The 20928-nt window shown below is 47.2% G+C and overlaps 1 protein-coding gene across 1 annotated transcript in view; it reads right to left on the reverse strand.

The window, feature by feature from the left end:
• Positions 1-20928, reverse strand: part of LOC137422043 (calretinin-like) — a 169263-nt gene that overhangs the window by 101910 nt on the left and 46425 nt on the right. The window contains exon 2 of the mRNA XM_068108734.2: positions 12336-12409. Within this exon, the coding sequence (XP_067964835.1) occupies positions 12336-12409 (74 nt within the window). The remainder of the gene's footprint in view (positions 1-12335; positions 12410-20928) is intronic.

Consider the following 20928-nt stretch of genomic DNA (forward strand, 5'->3'; position numbering starts at 1 on the left):
AAGTGGAGTTCGCCACGCTGGAACGGCTGGGTATCGTACGGCGCTCCAACAGCGCTTGGGCCTCTCCTCTGCACATTGTGCCGAACCCCGGCGGTGGATGGCGGCCGTGCGGTGACTACCGCCGGCTCAATGATGCCACCACCCCCGACCGCTACCCGGTCCCGCATATCCAAGACTTTTCCGCCCGGTTGGCAAACACGACCGTGTTCTCCAAGGTGGACCTCATCCGGGGCTACCACCAGGTCCCCGTACAACCGGACGATTTCCCAAAGACGGCCGTCATCACCCCTTTCGGCGTCGCCGCCATTGACTTCTTGGGGCACCGCATCACCAGGCACGGGGCCGTCCCTTTACCGGCCAAGGTGGAGGCCGTCAAGAGTTTTCCGCGCCCCCGCACGATCAAGGGGCTCCAGGAATTCCTGGGCATGGTCAATTTTTACCACCGCTTCGTGCCCCGCGTCGCCCAGCTCCTCCGCCCCCTGCACGAGGCCCTCTGGGGGAAGCCGGGCAAAGGTGACATCGTCTGGTCGGAGCCGATGGCCGCGGCGTTTGTAGGCACAAAGCTGGCCTTGTCCAATGCCACCATGCTGGCGCACCCGGCGCCCGATGCACCGATCGCCCTCACTACCGACGCGTCGGACTATGCGGTGGGCGCGGTGCACGAGCAGTGGGTGCGTGGTGCTTGGCAGCCCCTGGCGTTTTTTAGCCGGCAGCTTCGCCCGCACGAACGCCGCTACAGCATCTTCGACCGCGAGCTGCTCGGGCTCCACCTGGCGGTCCGACACTTCCGCCATCTGCTCGAGGGCCGCCCGTTCACGGCTTTCGTTGATCACAAGCCCCTTGTGTTCGCGATGGCCAAGGTCGCCGAGCCATGGTCGGCCTGGCAGCAACGTCACCTCTCTGCCGTGTCCGAGTACACGACGGACATCCGTCACGTCGCGGGTAAAGACAACCCGGTGGCGGATTGCCTTTCCCGGTCCGTCGCGCACGCGGTATACCTCGGGATCGACTATGCCCGGATGGCGGAGGACCAGACCGCCGACGCCGGCGTCCAGGCCTTGCGGACCGCCGTCACGGGCCTCCGCGTCACTGAGGTGCCATTCGACGTCGCGGGCGCGGCCCTCCTATGCGACGTCTCCCTCGGCCGGCCTCGCCCCATCGTGCCGGCTGGCTGGCAACGCCCGGTTTTCGACGCCATCCATGGCCTGTCCCACCCGGGCACGAAGGCCTCCCAGAAGCTCGTCGTGGCAAAGTTCGTCTGGCATGGCCTCAGGAAGGACGTCCGTGACTGGGCCAGGATGTGCCTCTCGTGCCAGCGCGCAAAGGTCCACTGCCACACCCAGGCCCCGTTGGCCCCGTTTACGGTGCCCGAGCGTCGGTTCGACCATGTCCACGTCAACTTGGTGGGACCTCTGCCCCCCTCGCGGGGGTTCACCCACCTCCTCACCATGGTGGACCACACCACACGGTGGACGGAGGCGGTGCCATTGGCGGCGACGTCTGCGGCTGATGTGGCGCAAGCCTTCATCGCCACTTGGGTTGCCTGGTTCGGTGCCCCCTCGGACATCTCGTCCGACCGCGGCCCCCAGTTCACCTCGGAGCTCGGGCGCGGTGGCGCAAGGGCTCGGCATCAAACTGCACCGCACCACGACCTACCACCCCCAGGCCAACGGCCTGTGCGAGCGCTTTCATCGCTCGATGAAGGCCGCGCTCTGGGCCAGCCTCCGCGACGGCAGCTGGGCCGACAGGCTCCCCTGGGTCCTGCTGGGCCTCAGGACGGGGCCCAAGGACGACCTGCGCGCGTCTTCGGCGGAGCTGGTCTTCGGACAACCGCTGCGGGTACCGGGCAAATTTATCCCCGACTCCACGGCTCCTGGGTCCGCGGCACAACAGCGCTCCACCCTGCAGGAGACCGCCCGGAGGTTCGCCCCGGTGCCGACGGCACACCACGGTTGCCCGTCCTCCCATGTCGCCCCGGAGCTTCGCACGGTGGAGTACGTTTTCGTCCGGCACGACGCCCACCGGGCACCGCTACGGCCCCCGTACGACGAGCCCTTCCGCGTGCTGGAGACAGGGGACAAACATTTCACCGTGTACATCGGCGGTACCCCGGATCGTATCTCCGTGGACCGCCTCAAGCTGGCCCACCTCGATCTGGACCACCCCCGCAAGCAGCTCTGCCTCCCCGTCGAGGCCGCCCCCCGGCGGTCAGACCCCCGGCCCCCCCCAGCCCCGCCGTCCCGCTACCCCCCAGCCCTGCACGCATCGCCAGGGGGTGTTTCGGCCAGGTCATCCGGCTTCCCCGCAAGCTCACCCTTCAGGTGCGCGGGAATTCTGGGGGGGCGCGTGTGGTGGGCACAAGGGTCAATAATTCCGTGCACCAGTGGGTGGCGCGAGCGTCCAGGCGGGGAACTGAAATACATGCCCCGCCTTTCGGCCGATCGGCCACGCCCGGGGGCAAGGTGTGGCCTCGGGACATATATGCGGGCTCTAAGCTCGAGCCCGCCCAGTGCTGATATGCGAGCTTGTAATGAAGACTCTTGTTTGTATCCACGCATTGTGGCCTACCTCTCTGGTAATCGAGTCGTGTGTGCACAGCACCACAATGTTTCTAAAAGTAAAAGTATTTACACCCTGGAAGTGCTGTAATGGAAAAGTTTGGATGTTTACAACTCGTTGATGTCTGGATGAATCAGTGATGTATCTGGGGCGGTCTCCCAAAGCACATTCAAACAGATCAAACTGTTTCAGGGAAAATAAATTTTGCTCTTCCATCATTTATCCATCTATATGTCCCGTTTCCCCATTTTAGTTGGTGCCCGAGGCTACTGTACCAATTACATTCTTCTTCTTCCTCCTCTAACACAGCAGAACAGGAAGGATTCCCTGAACCTCAGGCCAATCTCATTGGACATGTCCTGAGCATTCATCACCGTCTGCCACCGGATTTGGAGAGACAGCTCGGATAATTACAGCACGATCATTATTCCGGTCACCCTGATCACCCTTCCCCACTCTAATGAGCAACATGATTGCAATTCTAGCTGCTCCCATCACTTTGTTCATCTGTAGCTTTATTTGTCCATGCAATAGTTGTCTGCGTATTCCAAAAAGAGAAGAAGATCAAGAGCTACTGCATTGGAATGACTGTCAAAGGTTGAAAAGACAACTACTGTATTTTGGAAATGCCATCCCTTTATTGTATGGAAATGAATTACACCAGAGTAGCGAAAAGTGTTGATGGTTCACACGATTCCTTTTCATCCAATCAGTGTAAAACCTAAAAAGGGAGAGGTAGCACTCGGTAGTAGTGACGCCACAAATTCTATACAACTGCCTCCAGTTCAATATGATGTTAACGATCCTTGAAGAGATTAACTTGTAAAATGGGTCATGATGTCCGGATGTCTGTCTGTCCGTCCATCCGTCCGTTAACCTTTAGCTATTTTTTCTACTCCTCATGAATACAAGACAGTGTCCCGCACATTCACTCAGGCTTCGATTTCCCAATTTAGGATCATGGGGGCTTCCCAGAGGGGGTGACCACCTGAAACTTTGGATGCCTACTTGTTACTTTATTTACCAACCGATTGCTCTGAAACCCGATACAGCCATTCTACTCGATGGTCTGCAGGATCACTCGGCCTTAGATGTTTCGATTTCGGATCAGGGGGCTCCCAGGGGTGTTCCCCCTAATAAGTGGATGTCTGAACGACAACCTCAAGAGATGAGTGACCACTCGGGGCTATTTTAATAGATGTACAAGCAGGTGTTGCCTCGTCTATCTTTTGCGGGGGTCTAAAACACTTTTCTATACCCAATAAAGAATGGGGTCAGGGATCATTTAATATTATCTTTGATATAGCTAGTGTTACGGATTCGTCACTTCCGTTGTTGTGGTTTTCATCCACTGTAAATATTTTTGATTCCATGTACTATTATTGTTGTCGTTTAAGGGAGATGGAGCTTACAATTTTCAAAAGGTAAAAAAGTCAATGTTTTAAATGAAACCGGAACCGGACGAAGAGGAGGAGAAGAAGGCGGAGCGAGTGAGTCGGGGAAGAAGCCTAGCTGCTTCGAGGTCTGGAGCAAACGTTGACGAACGAAGGTCACTAGCAAACTTCGGGTTTCCCAGGAAAGGGATTCTTGCGGCAGAGTTGTTATCGCTGTGACAGATCAACCTGCGTGTCAGGTTTTGGCGGTTGATTCTGAGGAGAATCATCGTCGTGCCGTTACGCCTCGAGAACGGGCCGTCGGCCATTATGACTCGCGCTTTGCGCATCGCGCAAGGTTTTTCGCTTCGCTTCAACCATTTTCACTGCATCCAGACGTTTATCTGGTGTGTGTGTGTGTGTGTGTGTGTGTGTGTGTGTGTGTGTGTGTGTGTGTGTGTGTGTGTGTGTGTGTGTGTGTGTCACACGTGGATTTTGAAGGTAAATCTGCGGTTTTGCCGGTTTGGAGGCGTGAAACGTCCATACCCGAGGGTGTGATTTCCCCGTTGCCTTGAGGGCACCTTTGGATTTCCCCGTTGCCTTGAGGGCACCTTTGCACAGCATTGGCCGCGTGACTGTGACTGTCATCCGAACGGGATTCTGGTCTCGATTGGACATCGTTCTGACGATCGCTGGAGCGGATCGACTTGGGCTTGATGCCGGAATAGAGACATTGGGGGATGTTATTCTTTTCGCTCACTTGGAGCACAGTGAGTTATATTGCACGAACCTGATGGTACCATCATAGGAAATATATATTGGTTGTACAATTGATTACTATTATTGTTGTACTGTTATTCTTGTGTGATCTTAATACAATATTCGTTTGTTGGTAACAATTGGGGTGGCTTCACCATTGATCTTTGACATACAGAATAACACATTTTTCTGCCATGACTCCTCTCGGGGCTCGGAGGTACACCGTGACCAGGGGGTTTGGGGAGGAGCACGTAACACTAGGGTTAGGGACTATAGAGCGATTTTAAAAAAATTCCAACTTTATTTTTTCCAAAAAATTCAAAATTTTAAAGCGATTAAATTGTTTTTTCTTTTTTAATTTTCAAAATATTTTTGCCTAAAACTTAATTTGCCTAACCCTAAACCTTCATATGATCACTGTATGCTGAGCACCAGTCTCTAAAGGGAGAGTGGAAGAGACAATGTATGGCTTAACAGGGTCACATGTTGCTTGTGTGCACGGAAGAAATCTGCCAACCAGGTGTGGAGAGGGGCTTCGATACCATTGGCTGGATGTCCCATGGAAGCAAAAGCACCTGATATATCCAGAAAGACTTCCCTCCAGACCTCGTAATTCAGGTTAATGGCCTCCATCTATTAAACAATGTATATACCTGTCTAAAATATTAAACTGGCGTTATAATTCAGACTCACTAGAAACGAATGAATTTCGATGCAGAAAGCCATTAAACCCATCAAAGTCTGCACTATAATATTACCAACCCATGGTTGTTTGTCTGTGCTCTATCGTTTTTAAATGCTGAACGTCAAGCAAGGAAGCAACACAAATCATTTTAAAAGTCTTTGCTATGACTCGGCCAGTGTTTGAACCACCGACATCCCTGACTCAGAGCGGACGATCTAACCAAATGATGTGTGCTGGTATGTAGTATGGGTTGAGATGAAAATGCAGAAGGTAAAGAAATATTCGGAATTAGAGCACTTCGGCACGAGTGAAAGTACAAATAATTCGTATTAAATGAGTCTCAAACAGACCTCGAGAGGGAATGAGCAAGGATTCAAATGAGATTAAATAGTAGGCAGATTTAAGTGATGATTAAAAAAAATAGTAAAAACTAGAACGGCACTCTTAGACGTCACGACGTCGACCGATATACCTCCACCAACGTTATTACGTCATTATACATACTTGTACCAAGTGTGATTTAAATCCCTTCAGCTGTTCTCAAGTATCACATTTTTACCTGACATGACCTCTGACCTTTGACCTTTGATGCCAAAATCGAATCAGTTCATCCTCTCATCATAATATATTGAGCCTGGTGTTCGCTTAGCGGTTAGGGTGCCGGCTTGGGATCCTCGGATCCTGGGTTCGAATCCCGGTCGATCGCTGAATTAACATCAGGGGGGTTGACTCAGCCTGTCATCTTTCCGAGGTCGGCAAATTGAGTACCTGGTCACTGGTAATTCCCTGTAGGTCACAAGAGGCGACTAACAGGGTTGGCGGCAGGAAGGGCATCCGGCCACAAAACATTGCTTCAAAAAGGGGACCAAGGTGCCCGAAAAAGGCCAACTCCTGCTCTGCGGGGGAAAATGGCCTCTAAAGGTGGTTCTTCCATCATAATATACACCTGTACCAAGTTTGGTCAAAATCCCATCACTGGTTCACAAGTTAGCACACCAACAGAATTTTTACCGAATGGGACCTCTGACCTTTGATCTTTTTACCCCATAATGTAATCATTTTAGCCTTTCATCATCATACATACTTGTACGAGGTTTGACTTAGTTCCCTTCAGTCGTTATTAATTGATCGCAACAACAAAACGTATTACAGAAACTGACCTTTGACCTCGATGCAGAAATCTAATCATATAATATTGAAATATTGAGCGGGCACGCTTTTTATGTGGCGTGGGAAACAACTATTCAATTCCGAGTCACTTTATCCACAGCATGACTACTGTGTCAGTAAACAAAGAAAAAAAATTCATCCCAAAAATGGTTTTGAAGTCTCTGATAAGAACCAGAATCTCTGAACCTTGGGTATCTGATACCTCAGGGAGATGGATGCCCGCTGCCTTGCATAACCCCAGATCACCTGTGGGCAAGGTGTATTACCTGTCAGCCCCCCTTACCAGGGTAACGGTCCGCAGCCATGCGGTTTAAATGGCAGATGGCTCTGCACATCTGGTGGATAAGAGTCCAGTCAACTCCAACAGCACGGGCGGAAGAGGGTGAATTCCCCAACGGCCAAAAGATTGACGGAGAGGAGTAGTGACCCTGCCGTCTATACCACACACTTACCTGTGTGTACCAGCCATAGAAAGGCAATGCCATCATTGCTCGAGGAGACTCGACATCATCAGGAACCAGATTTCTCGAAGAGATTTCTCCAACAAACTTAACTGATCTCTCCATACAGGTTGCTTCTGACAAGCCAGACGTAATCTGCTCAACAGAAACTTTCCTCCTTCAAGATGTCTCTGATTCCTTAATTTCTCTTCCTGGTTACTTCCTCCTCCGGTATGATAGACCTGAGCCTCGTCCTGGTGGTGGGGTGGCTATCTTTATCAAAAACTCTTTTCCTCACTCGCCGTGCACTACTCTATCTCCACCTCACCTCCAGGAGTACCTCTGGCTACGGCTTCCTCTCAGCTCCCACCTTTTGTTCATATGTGTTCTCTACCGTCCTTCAAACAGTGATGACTCCATTTACATTTCACTGTCTCACAACATGGACCAACTTCTATCCACACATCCCAACTCTCTCTTCCTCATATGTGGTGACTTCAACTGTCAACATTCCAGCTGGCCGGGTGTGGGTACCTATCTCACCAGCCATGGCACCTCAGCAAAGGACTTCTGTGACTCATTGGGACTGAAACAATCTGTCAATTTCTCGACCCGGATCTCAGTCAACGGAGCATCTTCTCTTCCAGACTTGGTTATGACAAACTTCCCTGCAAATGTCTGCTGCTCTTCTTCTGCTCCAATTGGTTCTTCTCATTATTTGCTTGTTAAAGTGGACATCTCTCTGGCCATTCTCAGAGAGCCTCCTCAGCGTCGACGAGTCTGGCATTTCACTCAGGCCGACTGGCACGGTCTTCAAGCAGCCATAAATCATCTGGACTGGTCTCCCATCTCCACTGCCTCTGCCATCAACTCTTCCTGGGAATTATTCCAAAGCAAACTGCTCTCTCTCATGCACAGATTTATCCCATCTCGTCTTCAGTTGTCTTACCCTTCCTCCCGTCCATGGCACACTGAATCTTGTGGTGAGGCAGTTGCCCTGAAACAACTTGCCTTCGCCTCCTGGAAGGCAAATCCAACTGAAGGCAATCTCAGTTCCTGCCACCAAGCTCGGAACAAGTGTCTCTCTACCCTCAGGAGAGCCAGGAAACAATATCTCTCCACTCTCAAGACTGAACTCTCAAACCTGTCTCCCTCTTCCAAATCCTGGTGGCATCTGGTCAAATCCGTTTCTGGTGTTTGTTCCCCCTCCATCCCCTCCCTTACCTCAAATGGCTACACAGCTGACACCGCACGTGACAAAGCCGAATGCCTCAACTCTGTGTTTGCTTCAAAATCTTGTGTCCCAAACCCATCTCTCTCTGTACCCAGCGTACCCAGACGAACCCAGCTGCTCCTAGACTCTGTGTCCTTCTCTCCTGTCAAGGTGGAGAAGTTTCTGTCAAACATTGACTGATTCTGCAACTGGACCAGACGGCATCAGCCCACGGGTCCTAAAATCCTGTTCTTCCGCTCTTTCACTCCCTCTCTCTGTTATCTTCACCCTCTCTTTTGCTCAAGGTCATCTGCCATCTGCTTGGAAATCAGCAAAAATTACCGCTTTACACAAGAAAGGTGCAAAAACAGATCCTTGCAACCAATCAGCCTGCTCCCATTAATCAGTAAGGTCATGGAATTGATCATCGCTTCTGACATCAAATCCTTCCTCTTCTCCAACAGCTTGATCTCGGATCATCAATTTGGATTCAGACCAGGTCACTCTACTCTGGACATGCTGCTTCTGCTGTCTCAACAATGGATGGATGTCCTCAATGCCAAACAGGAAATCACAGCTGTCTCCCTTGACATATCTCGTGCCTTCGATACGGTCTGGCACCCCACTCTGCTCACCAAACTCTCCTCCTATGGTATCCATGGAAACATCCATGCATGGCTTGCAGACTTCCTTTCTGGTCGCAGTCAACGTGGGGCCCTGAATGGATTTCTCTCATCTCCCTTTCCTGTTCAGGCTGGAGTTCCTCAAGGCAGTGTTCTGGGCCCTGTGCTTTTTCTGGTCTTCATTAATGAACTCTCCGACTCTCTGGAAAATCCTCTCTATCTCTTTTCTGATAACTCCACTCTTTGCCGCTCCATATCTCAACCCTCAGATGGGCAGGCAACAGCGTCTTCACTCACTGCAGACCTGGACAATATCTCAAACTGGTCAAACGAGTGTAACATGTCTTCCAATCCTGACAAATCTCACACTCTCACTTTATCTCTCCGAAAAGACTGTCTGGACAACTATCCCATCTACTTTCTGAACAAGCCTCTTGAAAACGTAACGTCACTCAAGCTTTTGAGTTTCACTATCTGCCATCATCTTTCCTGGGAAAACCACATTTCCAAGCTGGCCTCCAAAGCCAGTCGCCGACTGGGCATCCACCGTCGTGCGAAGTCCTTCCTTGGCACACCTGAGCTCCTCACCACATACAAGGCTTTCATCCGCAGCTCAATGGAGTTCTGTTCTCCCCTCTGGGCTGGTGCTCCTGCCTCAAACCTAGCTCGTCTTCACGCGGTTGAAACCAAAACATTCAGAATCATTGGAATCTCCCGCGATGAAGCTGATTCTGAGGGCCTTTCTCTCTCTCACCACAGGCAGGTAGGTGGTCTTTCTGTCTTCTACCGACTCTTCTCCATTCTTGCTTCCCCAGCTTTGTCTGTGCTCTGTCCCCCAAATATTCCTACACGTCGCACAAGATCTGCCACAAACCCTCTTATGGTTAAACTGCCAAAATCAAGACTCTCTGCTCACCTTCACTCTTTCATGCCTCTTTTGTCCCGCCTCTGGAACAAACTCCCTCACTCTCTTCAATCCCTCACCTCCCTCCAGGTCTTCAAAACAGCTGTTCACCTCCATCTCACTCCATCCTCAATGGAATACTGTTCTCCTCTATGGGCCGGTGCTCCTGCCTCACACCTAGCTCGGCTTCACGCTGTTGAAACCAAAGCTTTCAGAATTATTGGAATCTCCCGCGATGAAGCTATCTCTGAGGGCCTTTCACTCACTCACCGCAGGCAGGTAGGTGGTCTTTCTGTCTTCTACCGACTCCTCTCTGGCCTTGCACCCCCAGCTCTCTCTGTGCTCTGTCCCCCAAATATTCCTACAGGTCGCACAAGATCTGCCAGCAACCCTCTGATGGTTAAACTGCCGAAATCTCGGCTCTCTGCTCACCTTCACTCTTTCATTCCTCTTTTCTCCCGCCTCTGGAACAAACTCCCTCACTCCCTTCAATCCCACTCCTCCCTCCAGGTCTTTAAAACAGCTGTTCACCACCATCTCTTATCTTCCCCCATCCAAAACCTTGATCTTTTCTACCCCCGCTAATTCACCCCAGATCCACCTTGTTTGAAATTCCAACTTCTTTCCTGGAAGTCCTGGCAGTGTCCATATATTTTATACATCTCCCACCGCCCCCTTCCCATGCCCCCCCCCCCCCCCCAAAGCCCTCGCCCTCTCTCAGATCTCAGATGTCTCCATGTCTCTCGGTCCCTGCTCTCAAATGTTGTGTTTGTGTCCTTCTCCCTCTCTCCCCATCTTGTCTACCGCTCCCGATGTTATATGTTTTATGTGTCGGTTTGTCTTTCTGTGTGATTAATGTTCGCTCTTTCACGAGCCTCGATCTTGCATACAACAACAACAAAAAAAACAAACTCTTATCTTCCTCCATCCAAAACCTTGATCTTTTCTGCCCCCGTTAAAACACCCCAAATCCGCCTCTTTCAATCCCCAACTTCTTTCCTGAAATTCCTAGAAGTGTTCATTTGCTTTATACCGTGTACCCCTCCCTCCTCCCCCAGCACTCCCCCTTCCACAGATCTACCCACGTCCTTGTTCTCTACTGTTGTTGTGCTTGTGTGCTTCCCTCTCTCTCCCCCTCTTGTCTCCCGCTCCATTTATTGCATGTTTTATGTGTCTGTGCATCTTCTTATGTTCAATGTGTTAGCTTTTACACGAGCCTCGATTCTGTATACAAAAAAAAAGAAAAGATATCGTATTCCAACTTCGCTTTGGAAAACAATATAAAATAACAAGTACAGATACATTCAAAGAACACCGTCCCCATGCCAAATAAATAATAGCATGGCCTCTAGCGCGTGACATCACCGTGCAGTACATAGAGACAGAATTGGGAGGGAGCGGTGTACAATAATTGATTGATTAATTCCATAATTATAATCAATATGTAATATTCGTAAAATAGTTAATTTCTTAATCAATTGGCTAATAGCATACATAAGCCACCACAGTTTCATCCGAACCTGTAACCTTTTGAAAAGTAATTAAGTGATGAATTGAAAAATTTAATAATTAATTGATTAATCAATACATCAAAAGTAACTGATTAATCAATAAATAAGAAAATACCCTTTACAACCAAATCACTTGGTCATTGTCATGTCCAAATATTAGCTTCCTAGCTCAAAAGGTGCCTGAGATATTGCCCAGATGAGAAAGAAAATAAATAAATGATTAATAATGAAAATAAATAAATAATATTCATAAAATAATTAAATAATTAATCTCTTGGCTAATAGAATACATAGACCTCCACTGTTTTGTCCGAATCTGTAACTTTAAGAAAATAAAAAGTACTTAATAAATCGATAATTATTATATTATATTATAATAGTTAAGTAATTAATCAATTCATTGATTAATAAATAAATAAATAAAAATACCATTTGCCAAAGCACGTACTGACTATTGTGCCGAAATTTCAGCTTCCTAGCTCAAAAGGTGCCTGAGTTAATGCCCAGAAGAGAATGGAAATATATAAGTGCTTAATTCATCGATAATAATTAAATAACTTATCAATTAATTGATTAATCAAAAAACAAAAAATATCGTTTTTGCCAGAGTACTTGCTCATTATTGTGCCCAAATTTCAGCTTCCTAGCTCAAAGGATGGCTGAGATATCGCCCAGACAAACAAACAAGAAAGAAAACAGAGTGAAAACTGAGTACTCTCTTTCAGCGTGTCATCGCCAAGCCCCATTCGGTGCCCGGCGATGACGTCATGCAACACCTGAAGATGGAATAGGAAAGGAGCGGTGTACACAGGTGTACAAATTTCACAGGTGTACAAATAATGTTGAAGATAGCATGGAGTTTGGCAGACATTTCCACGTGAAATAGCTCCATGTGAATTTGGCAGATATTTTTAGCTTTCAACATGAAATTTACAAGGCAGGTTTCACCGTTCAGATCTCACCACAAGCAAATGTTTAATAGCAAAGGCCTATGTCCAAGTTTACAGTATTCATGCTATATTTGCTGGGCTGCGTATTATGATGCACCACACTGTGAAAACATGAAGTGTTTTAAGAAATCACCACTTCTCTCACTACCTCAGATTCATGTCTGGCCTGTGCAAGTTCACGGAAGAAATCTTCCAGCTCCTTTCCTTCCATGAATCCATTTCCTGAAACAAGAAGAAAAACAAATATAAAGGTAACATCGGCATTTTGAAGGGTTCACATCAGCCATGTATGGAAACAAAATTACTGCAAGATAGAGAAACTGAAACAACAACAATAGGTAACTAGAAAGAGCAATCACAGATTGCAGACGCTTGCCAGGACGTGTGTTCAGTTGTTTTTAAGGCGTTTGTGTTAAAATAGAGATGGCAGCCGAACCATGTGACCGATGACATCATTTTTATTTTTTTATCCAATTTATCCCGAGATGATGCTCAAGAAATTTCATCTTGATCGGATGAAGTTTTGTACCTGTCGAATGATGACGTCATAATAGAGGCAACTATGACATCATCATTAACATATTTTATTCCCCATGGAGAGTTCTTTACAATGAGCCATGTCTCAATTTTTTTCTATGCAGCGCTTTCGGAGATATAGAGGTGCAAAGGTTTTCGTTTTTTCCAAGATGGCGGCCGAACCACCTGACCTATGACGTATTTATTATCATTTAAAAATTCTACAGGTGGAGTTGCAACTATGGTGAAAATTTCCTGTCAATCGGACCAACGGTTGCAGAGAAAATCATTTATTCTGGGCGGACAAACAAATAGACAGACAAATGAAAAATCGGTCAGAGACCGAGGACTTGCCGGAATTTACTTTATCGGCCATTTCGGACAAATATGGCGGCCGAACCACGTGACTGATAACGTCATCATTACCATATTTTAGTTCCCATGGAGAGTTCTTTACAATGAGCCATGTCTCCATTTTTTCTATTCAGCATTTTCGGAGATATCGAGATGCAAAGTTTTTCGGTTTTTCCAAGATGGCGGCCGAACCACGTGACCGATGACGTCATCATTTTTTTTTTCTCCACCACTTTATGCCGACATGGCATTCAAAAAATTGCATCTTTATTGGATGAAGTTTTGTACTTGTCGAATTATGACGTCATAATGGAGGCACCTATGACATCATCATTAACATATTTTATTCCCCATGGAGAGTTATTTACAATGAGCCATGCCTGAATTTTTTCTATTCAGCACTTTCGGAGATATGGAGGTGCAAAGTTTTTCGTTTTTTCCAAGATGGCGGCCGAACCTCGTGACCGATGACGTCATCATTATTTATTTTTTTGTCCACCACTTTACGCCGACATGTCGCTCAAGAAATTGCATCTTGATTGGATGAAGTTTTGTACTTGTCAAATTATCAAATTATGACGTCATAATGGAGGCCTTGGGCCGAGAGAGTTAAAAATTGGGCACAGTCTATTCCAGGGCAAGACAAATGTGTGTGTAAAGTTAGGCGATTCTACGTGCAACGGTGTAGACGTAGTGCTGCGCACAGACAGACAGACAAACCAACCGATCAACATACTTGCCGGAATCTTTTCCGGCAACTAACAACAAACAGACAGACAGACAGACAAATAAACGGACTCAAATGCAATACCCTCTCCTCAGGCGAGGGTAAGAAGAAGAAAAAGACATAAAATGTCATTGCCCCCGTGATTTTATTAATTTTGCTTTACGGAGTTAAAGGCCATCGGTCGGCCATACTGTATTTGGTCGGATTACAAATCAAAATATTCTGCATATGTATAATCTCATTCATTATCTGTGTGCCGAGTTTGATTAAGATCGGTAAATGCATGTCCGATAAATGGTTGAGGACGTGTTCAACATCGGGTTTTTTAACAACTAAAATGGCTGCCAGTCGGCCATCTTTGATCGCGCCGTGAAACAAAATGATGTTCATATGTATACCATCATGTGTTGTCTTTGTACCAAGTATGAACAAAATCAGTCCATTCATGTCCGAGATATGGTTGCGGACGCAGGCAAAGATGGACAGACGAGACCCGGTCCATAAGCCCCCGTTTCAGACTACGTTCAACAGGGGCAAATAACGAGGAACTTTGAAGCAGCAGGTGGCCGTTTGGCACATTAACCCTGTGCTACACCAACACCGGATAGACCAAGAGGGACAATTGCTTTGCCATACACATCCCCTACTGATCCCAATGAATGTTCTTCCTCCAAGCATTCAGCAATTGTGAGCCATGTACAGGAGGACAAATTGTTTTAGATGCAAAGACAAAGAATAAGTTGCAGTTTCTGTAACTTATCATAATAAAGCAATGTACCACATTTTAGTCCATTATGTTAAGCAGTATGGGATAAAAGTCTGGAAAACCACAGGTGGGACGGATGGACAGACAGGCAACCTGTAGTCTCCTCCGGTGAAACCAGTAGGAGACTAATAAAATATAAATCCGAAATGGTGGTGTCGTTTTGTAAAGATTTGCTTTATTGCTTTATCCTCAGCAATTATTTTTGTGGGTGAAACCTGTAAAAAAACAAATTTTCCTCGAACACGAATGTTGAGGTTCATGGAGATATTTAAGTGGAAGAGATGTAGGGTAGTTCAACAAATTTACTCATACAAACAAAGGTTGTTGAACCCACCACAATTCATTCACTTTCTACATTACTAGTACACCCGCTCACAACAGGAGGAGCAGGAAGAGTCATTTCTCTTTTGGGTGTATAGATTACAGTCGATATATGGTCGGGTCTCAAGAACATTGGGTGTGTGTTCATTTACCAAGTTTATTGTGGAGAGATCGCCAAGTGGTTTACGCATTCGAGTAAGCACTCCATTTCCCGACCTGGATCTCAGCCAATGGAGAATCTTCTCTTCCAGACTTGGTTATGACAAACTTCCCTGCTAATGTCTGCTGCTCTTCTTCTGCTCCAATCGGTTCTTCTGATCATGTGCTTGTTAAAGTGGACATATCTTTGGCCATTCTCAGAGAGCCTCCTCAGCGTCGACGAGTCTGGCATTTCACTCAGGCTGACTGGCACGGTCTGCAAGCAGCCATCAATCATCTGGACTGGTCTCCCATCTCTACTGCCTCTGACATCAACTCTTCCTGGGAATTCATCCAAAGCAAACTGCTCTCTCCCATGCACAGATTTATCCCATCTCATCTTCAGTTGTCTTACCCTTCCTCCCGTCCATGGTACACTGAATCTTGTGGTGAGGCAGTTGCCCTGAAACAACTTGCCTTTGCCTCTTGGAAGGCTAATCCAACTGAAGGCAATCTCAGTTCCTTCCACCAAGCTCGGAACAAGTGTGTGTCCACCCTCAGGAGTGCCAGGAAGCACTATCTCTCCACACTCAAGAATGAACTCTCAAACCTGTCTCCTTCCTCCAAATCCTGGTGGCGTCTGGTCAAATCCGTTTCTGGTGTTTGTTCCCCCTCCATCCCCTCCCTCACCTCAAATGGCTACACAGTTGACACCGCACGTGACAAAGCCGAATGCCTCAACTCTGTGTTTCCCTCAAAATCTTGTGTCCCAAACCCATCTCTCTCTGTTCCCACCTTACCCAGTCGAACCCAACTGCTCCTGGAGTCTGTGTCCTTCTCTCCTGACAAGGTGGAGAAGTTTTTGTCAAACCTCGACTCTGATTCTGCAACTGGACTAGACGGCATCAGCCCACGGGTCCTAAAATCCTGCTCTGCTGCTCTATCTCACCCTCTCTCTGTTCTTTTCACCCTCTCTTTTGCTCAAGGTCATCTGCCAGCATCTTGGAAATCAGCCAACATTACCACTTTACACAAAAAATGGGCAAAAACAGATCCTTGCAACTACAGACCAATCAGCCTGCTCCCTATTATTATCAGCAAAGTCATGGAATCCATCATTGCTTCAGATATCAAATCCTTCCTCTTCTCTAATGGCTTGATCTCCGATCATCAATTTGGATTCAGACCAGGTCATTTTACTCTGGACATGTTGCTTCTGCTTTCTCAAAAATGGATGGATGTCCTCAATGCCAAACAGGAAATCAGAGCTGTCTCCCTTGACATATCACGTGCCTTCGATACGGTCTGGCACCCAGCTCTGCTCACCAAACTCTCCTCCTATGGTATCCATGGAAATCTCCACGCATGGCTTGCGGACCTCCTCTCTGGTCGTAGTCAACGTGTGGCCCTGAATGGATTTCTCTCATCTCCCCCCTGCCTGTTATGGCTGGAGTTCCCCAAGGTAGTGTTCTGGGCCCTGTGCTTTTTCTGGTCTTCATCAATGATCTCTCAGACTCTCTGGAAATCCTCTCTATCTCTTTGCTGATGACTCCACTCTCTGCCGCTCCATTCCTCATCCCTCATATCGGTAGTCTGCAGCCTCCTCACTCTCTGCAGACCTGGACAAAATCACAGACTGGTCAAACAAGTGGAACATGTCTTTCAATCCTGACAAATCTCACACTCTTACGACGTCTCTCCGAAAAGACCGACTGGAAAACCCTCCCTACTTTCTCAACAATCCTCTCCAAGAAGTTCTGTCGCTCAAGCTTTTGGGTCTCACTATCTGCCATGATCTTTCTTGGGAAAACCACATTTCCAAGCTGGCCTCCAAAGCCAGTCGCCGACTGGGCATCCTCCGTCGTGCGAAGTCCTTCCTTGGCACACCTGAGCTCCTCACCACATACAAGGCTTTCACCCACAGCTCAATGGAATATTGTTCCCCCATCTGGGCCGGTGCTCCTGCCTCACACCTAGCTCGGCTTCACGCTGTTGAAACCAAAGCTTTCAGAATCATTGGAATCTCCTGCGATGAAGCTAACTCTGAGGGCCTTTCACTCCCTCACCGCCAGGCAGGTTGGTGGTCTTTCTGTCTTATACCAACTCCTCTCCGGCCTTGCTCCCCCAGCTCTCTCTGTGGTCTGTCTCCCAAATTTTCCTACAGGTCGCACAAGATCTGCCAGCAACCCTCTTATGGTTAAACTGCCAAAATCTAGGCTCCCTGCTCACCTTCACTCTTTCATTCCCCTTTTCTCCTGCCTCTGGAACAAATTCCCCCACTCCCTTCAATCGCACTCCCCCCTCCAGGTCTTTAAAACAGCTGTTCACCACCATCTCTTATCTTCCCCCATCCAAAACCTTGATCTTTTCTACTCCCGCTAATTCACCCCAAAACCACTTTTTTGGAAATTCCAACTTCTTTCCTGGAAGTCTTTGCAGTGTCCATATGTTTTATACCTCTCCCACCTCCCCCCAAGCCCTCTCCCTCACACAGTTCTGTCGATGTCCCTGCTCTCAAATGTTGTGTTTGTGTCCGTCCTTGCCCCTCTCTCCCCATCTTGTCTACCGCTCCCCTTATTTTGTGTTGTATGTGTCGGTTTGACTTTTTGTGTGATTAATGTTAGCTCTTTCACGAGCCTCGATCTTGTATACAAAACCCCCCCCCCCCCCCAAAAAAAAACCGTTAAGGAACGGCTGGCTCGGCAAGCGCTAGCTAGCTGCTTGGTGAATGAGCACAGCCCGGGCTTCCTGTAACACTTCCTCCCTTTCAGTTTCGTGTTAAACAGCGGGAGCGAGTTTCAAAAGTTTCAAAAGTGTATGTGTGTGTGTGTGTATGTCTGTCTCTCACAAACGTCCACCAATCAGAGCTGAGGATCTGGTCACATGACAGGGGGTTAGCAAATCCTACATTTGGCAGATCCAAGCCCATCTACACCGTTGTTAAGACGATCGGTCTTGTTCAGGTTTAAATAAAGACCAGCTTTTTATTTTCCTTCTTCACTGCCTGCAGCAATTTCATCAACTCTTGTTTACTTTCTGCCACATACCTTCGATTGTTAGATACATCTTCCTCAAATTCTGACTCCTGCTGCTACGTCATCAGTTAGCCTTTTCGTCAAAATTATTATAACCACAAATTAATTGGTAAATTCCTTCTGGCTCATAATAATAATAGCAATAATATTAACGCGGGGGATGTTTCTGTAGAACATCAAGGAACCAAGAATTGAACCACCATGCCAATGCTTCGTGCGCATCCTGAAGTCACAGGTAACAACCATTGAGATGTCGCGTCAAGAGCATGGGAAGGAGAGACAGTTGGACCTGAAATGTTACACTCCCCTAGTGAAGTGCTCAATCCCAAGGGATAGTTCCAGTAAAAAGGTTCCAAACAAGAAGAGAAGACTCCACGAGTAAGAGAAACATTGGAATGAGTCAGCACATCCTTTGGTTGAAATGGTTCGATATTCCCACTTGAGTTTCTCTCGGCTGAGGATCCCAAATGAAAAGAGCAGGAACAAAATCATTAGAAGCCTCAGCGGATCCTCAGTTTGACGTTACAATACACCGACTCGGATTCATACAAAAGTACGCAACAAAAGGTTCGCCAAACAAAATTCTGTACTTGCAATATTACAAGACGTGGAAACGGTAAAAAAAAACAATTAGTAACAAAAAACATCAAAGAGGGAAATTCAATTAGCCATAAGTTAAAATGAAATAGCAGCAACGGTCGCACCTGGCATCCACCCGAGGGACTGAAACAAAAAACAAGGTGTATCGTGGCTTCCGAAAGGCTTAGAAATCCAGGGCATAGTCAGGTTCACGGTGTTTTTTCGTTCAAAATTTTGGTAGATTAGCAAAACTATACATTTTTGGAATATTCAGAGCATGCGGAATCCAAAAATTAATGTTTACATTTGCGTAGACACCTTTGCGGAAATGACACTCAGGACAGTGATGAAGATCTGTAAAAGCATATTCCTGAACGGTGTAGACCTAGTAGATCCTGTGTATAGGACTTATAGTTCAATCTGATACTACCTATAACTTCCTATAACAACCTATAACTTCAAAGGACTTGCAATATCATGTATTATGTAATACAGTTATATCACAAATATAAAGACAATGGTTTTCAATTACCTTTGTTTGTTGCTTTTCTATAATCCTGAGCACTATTTTGAGGCCTTTATCGGATTCCTTGACCCAGAAAACATAGGATTAGCATATTTAATTAAGTTTCTAGGTTGACTAGAAGCCGAGATCGCGCAAAATATGTATTTTATGGCGGCCATTTTGAAAATCCCAAATCTGTGTCTGTGCAAATGCCAACATTGATTTTCGGATTCTCCTTGGTCTGATGATTCCAAAAATGTACAGGTTTGCTAATCTCCCAAAATTTTGAACGAAATTATATTTGTTAACATAGTGTACCTGACTCGCAACCAACCTGCTGGAAAGGAAGGTGACACCTGAGCTGACCTGTGTAGCCAACCTGCTGGAAGGACAGGTGACATCTGAGCTGACCTGTGTAGCCAACCTGCTGGAAGGAGAGGTGACACCTGCGCTGATCTTTGTCTACTAATGTCCTTGTAACCCATGTTGAAACACATTGATGTCCGCTGTCCTTGTCCCTCCACTAGACGGACATCAATGGAAAACAGAATTCAGCAACGATTTTTTAGGAGACATTGGTCATCAATATTTAAATTCCACAGTATTTATATATATATACCGGTAATGTACTTTTTGTTTTGATCTGCTGTACCATACTCTTCCCAGAGGGTTTGCCATTGCCTTCCCAGCGTTGTTTGTCCGTTCTCTGTCTTTTTAAATGCTGAGCATCAAGCAAGTGAGCAACTCGTACCATTTGCAGCATACTCTAGTCATTAGGCCACGGAGTCTGATGAAAATATATACTTGGGGTTGGCAGGGGGAAGCTTGGTCCAAATCTTTCACGAACCAGATGGCCAGGCTTGATGCTTGACTAAGGTTCCAGCAGGAATTTGTAATTTGTTCAGGATGTTGGAGATGGGTCGCACACTCTTCGTTAGGTCGCTGGAGATAGGTCGTGGTAAAGGTGGAGCAGGAGTTTGGTGCCATTGAACCTCACCCTTTATAAATAGAAGTGGAGGAGAGTGGAGAGAGTCGTGGTCAAGGCAGAGTAGGAGTTTGGTGCCATTGGACCTCACCCCTTAAAAATAGAAGTGGAGAGAGTCGTGGTCAAGGCAGAGTAGGAGTTTGGTGCCATTGGACCTCACCCCTTAAAAATAGAAGTGGAGAGAGTCGTGGTCAAGGCAGAGTAGGAGTTTGGTGCCATTGAACCTCACCCTTTATAAATAGAAGTGGAGGAGAGTGGAGAGAGTCATGGTCAAGGCAGAGTAGGAGTTTGGTGCCATTGGACCTCACCCCTTAAAAATAGAAGTGGAGAGAGTCGTGGTCAAGGCAGAGTAGGAGTTTGGTGCCATTGTACCTCACCCTTTATAAATAGAAGTGGAGGAGAGTGGAGAGAGTCATGGTCAAGGCAGAGTAGGAGTTTGGTGCCATTGGACCTCACCCCTTAAAAATAGAAGTGGAGAGAGTCGTGGTCAAGGCAGAGTAGGAGTTTGGTGCCATTGGACCTCACCCCTTAAAAATAGAAGTGGAGAGAGTCGTGGTCAAGGCAGAGTAGGAGTTTGGTGCCATTGGACCTCACCCCTTAAAAATAGAAGTGGAGAGAGTCGTGGTCAAGGCAGAGTAGGAGATTGGTGCCATTGGACCTCACCCCTTAAAAATAGAAGTGGAGAGAGTCGTGGTCAAGGCAGAGTAGGAGTTTGGTGCCATTGGACCTCGCCCTTTATAAATAGAAGTGGAGGAGAGTGGAGAGAGTCGTGGTCAAGGCAGAGTAGGAGTTTGGTGCCATTGGACCTCACCCTT

Source organism: Myxine glutinosa, chromosome 2 (assembly GCF_964187855.1).
Source record: "Myxine glutinosa chromosome 2, kmMyxGlut1.1, whole genome shotgun sequence".
In the NCBI taxonomy this organism is placed as follows: domain Eukaryota; kingdom Metazoa; phylum Chordata; class Myxini; order Myxiniformes; family Myxinidae; genus Myxine; species Myxine glutinosa.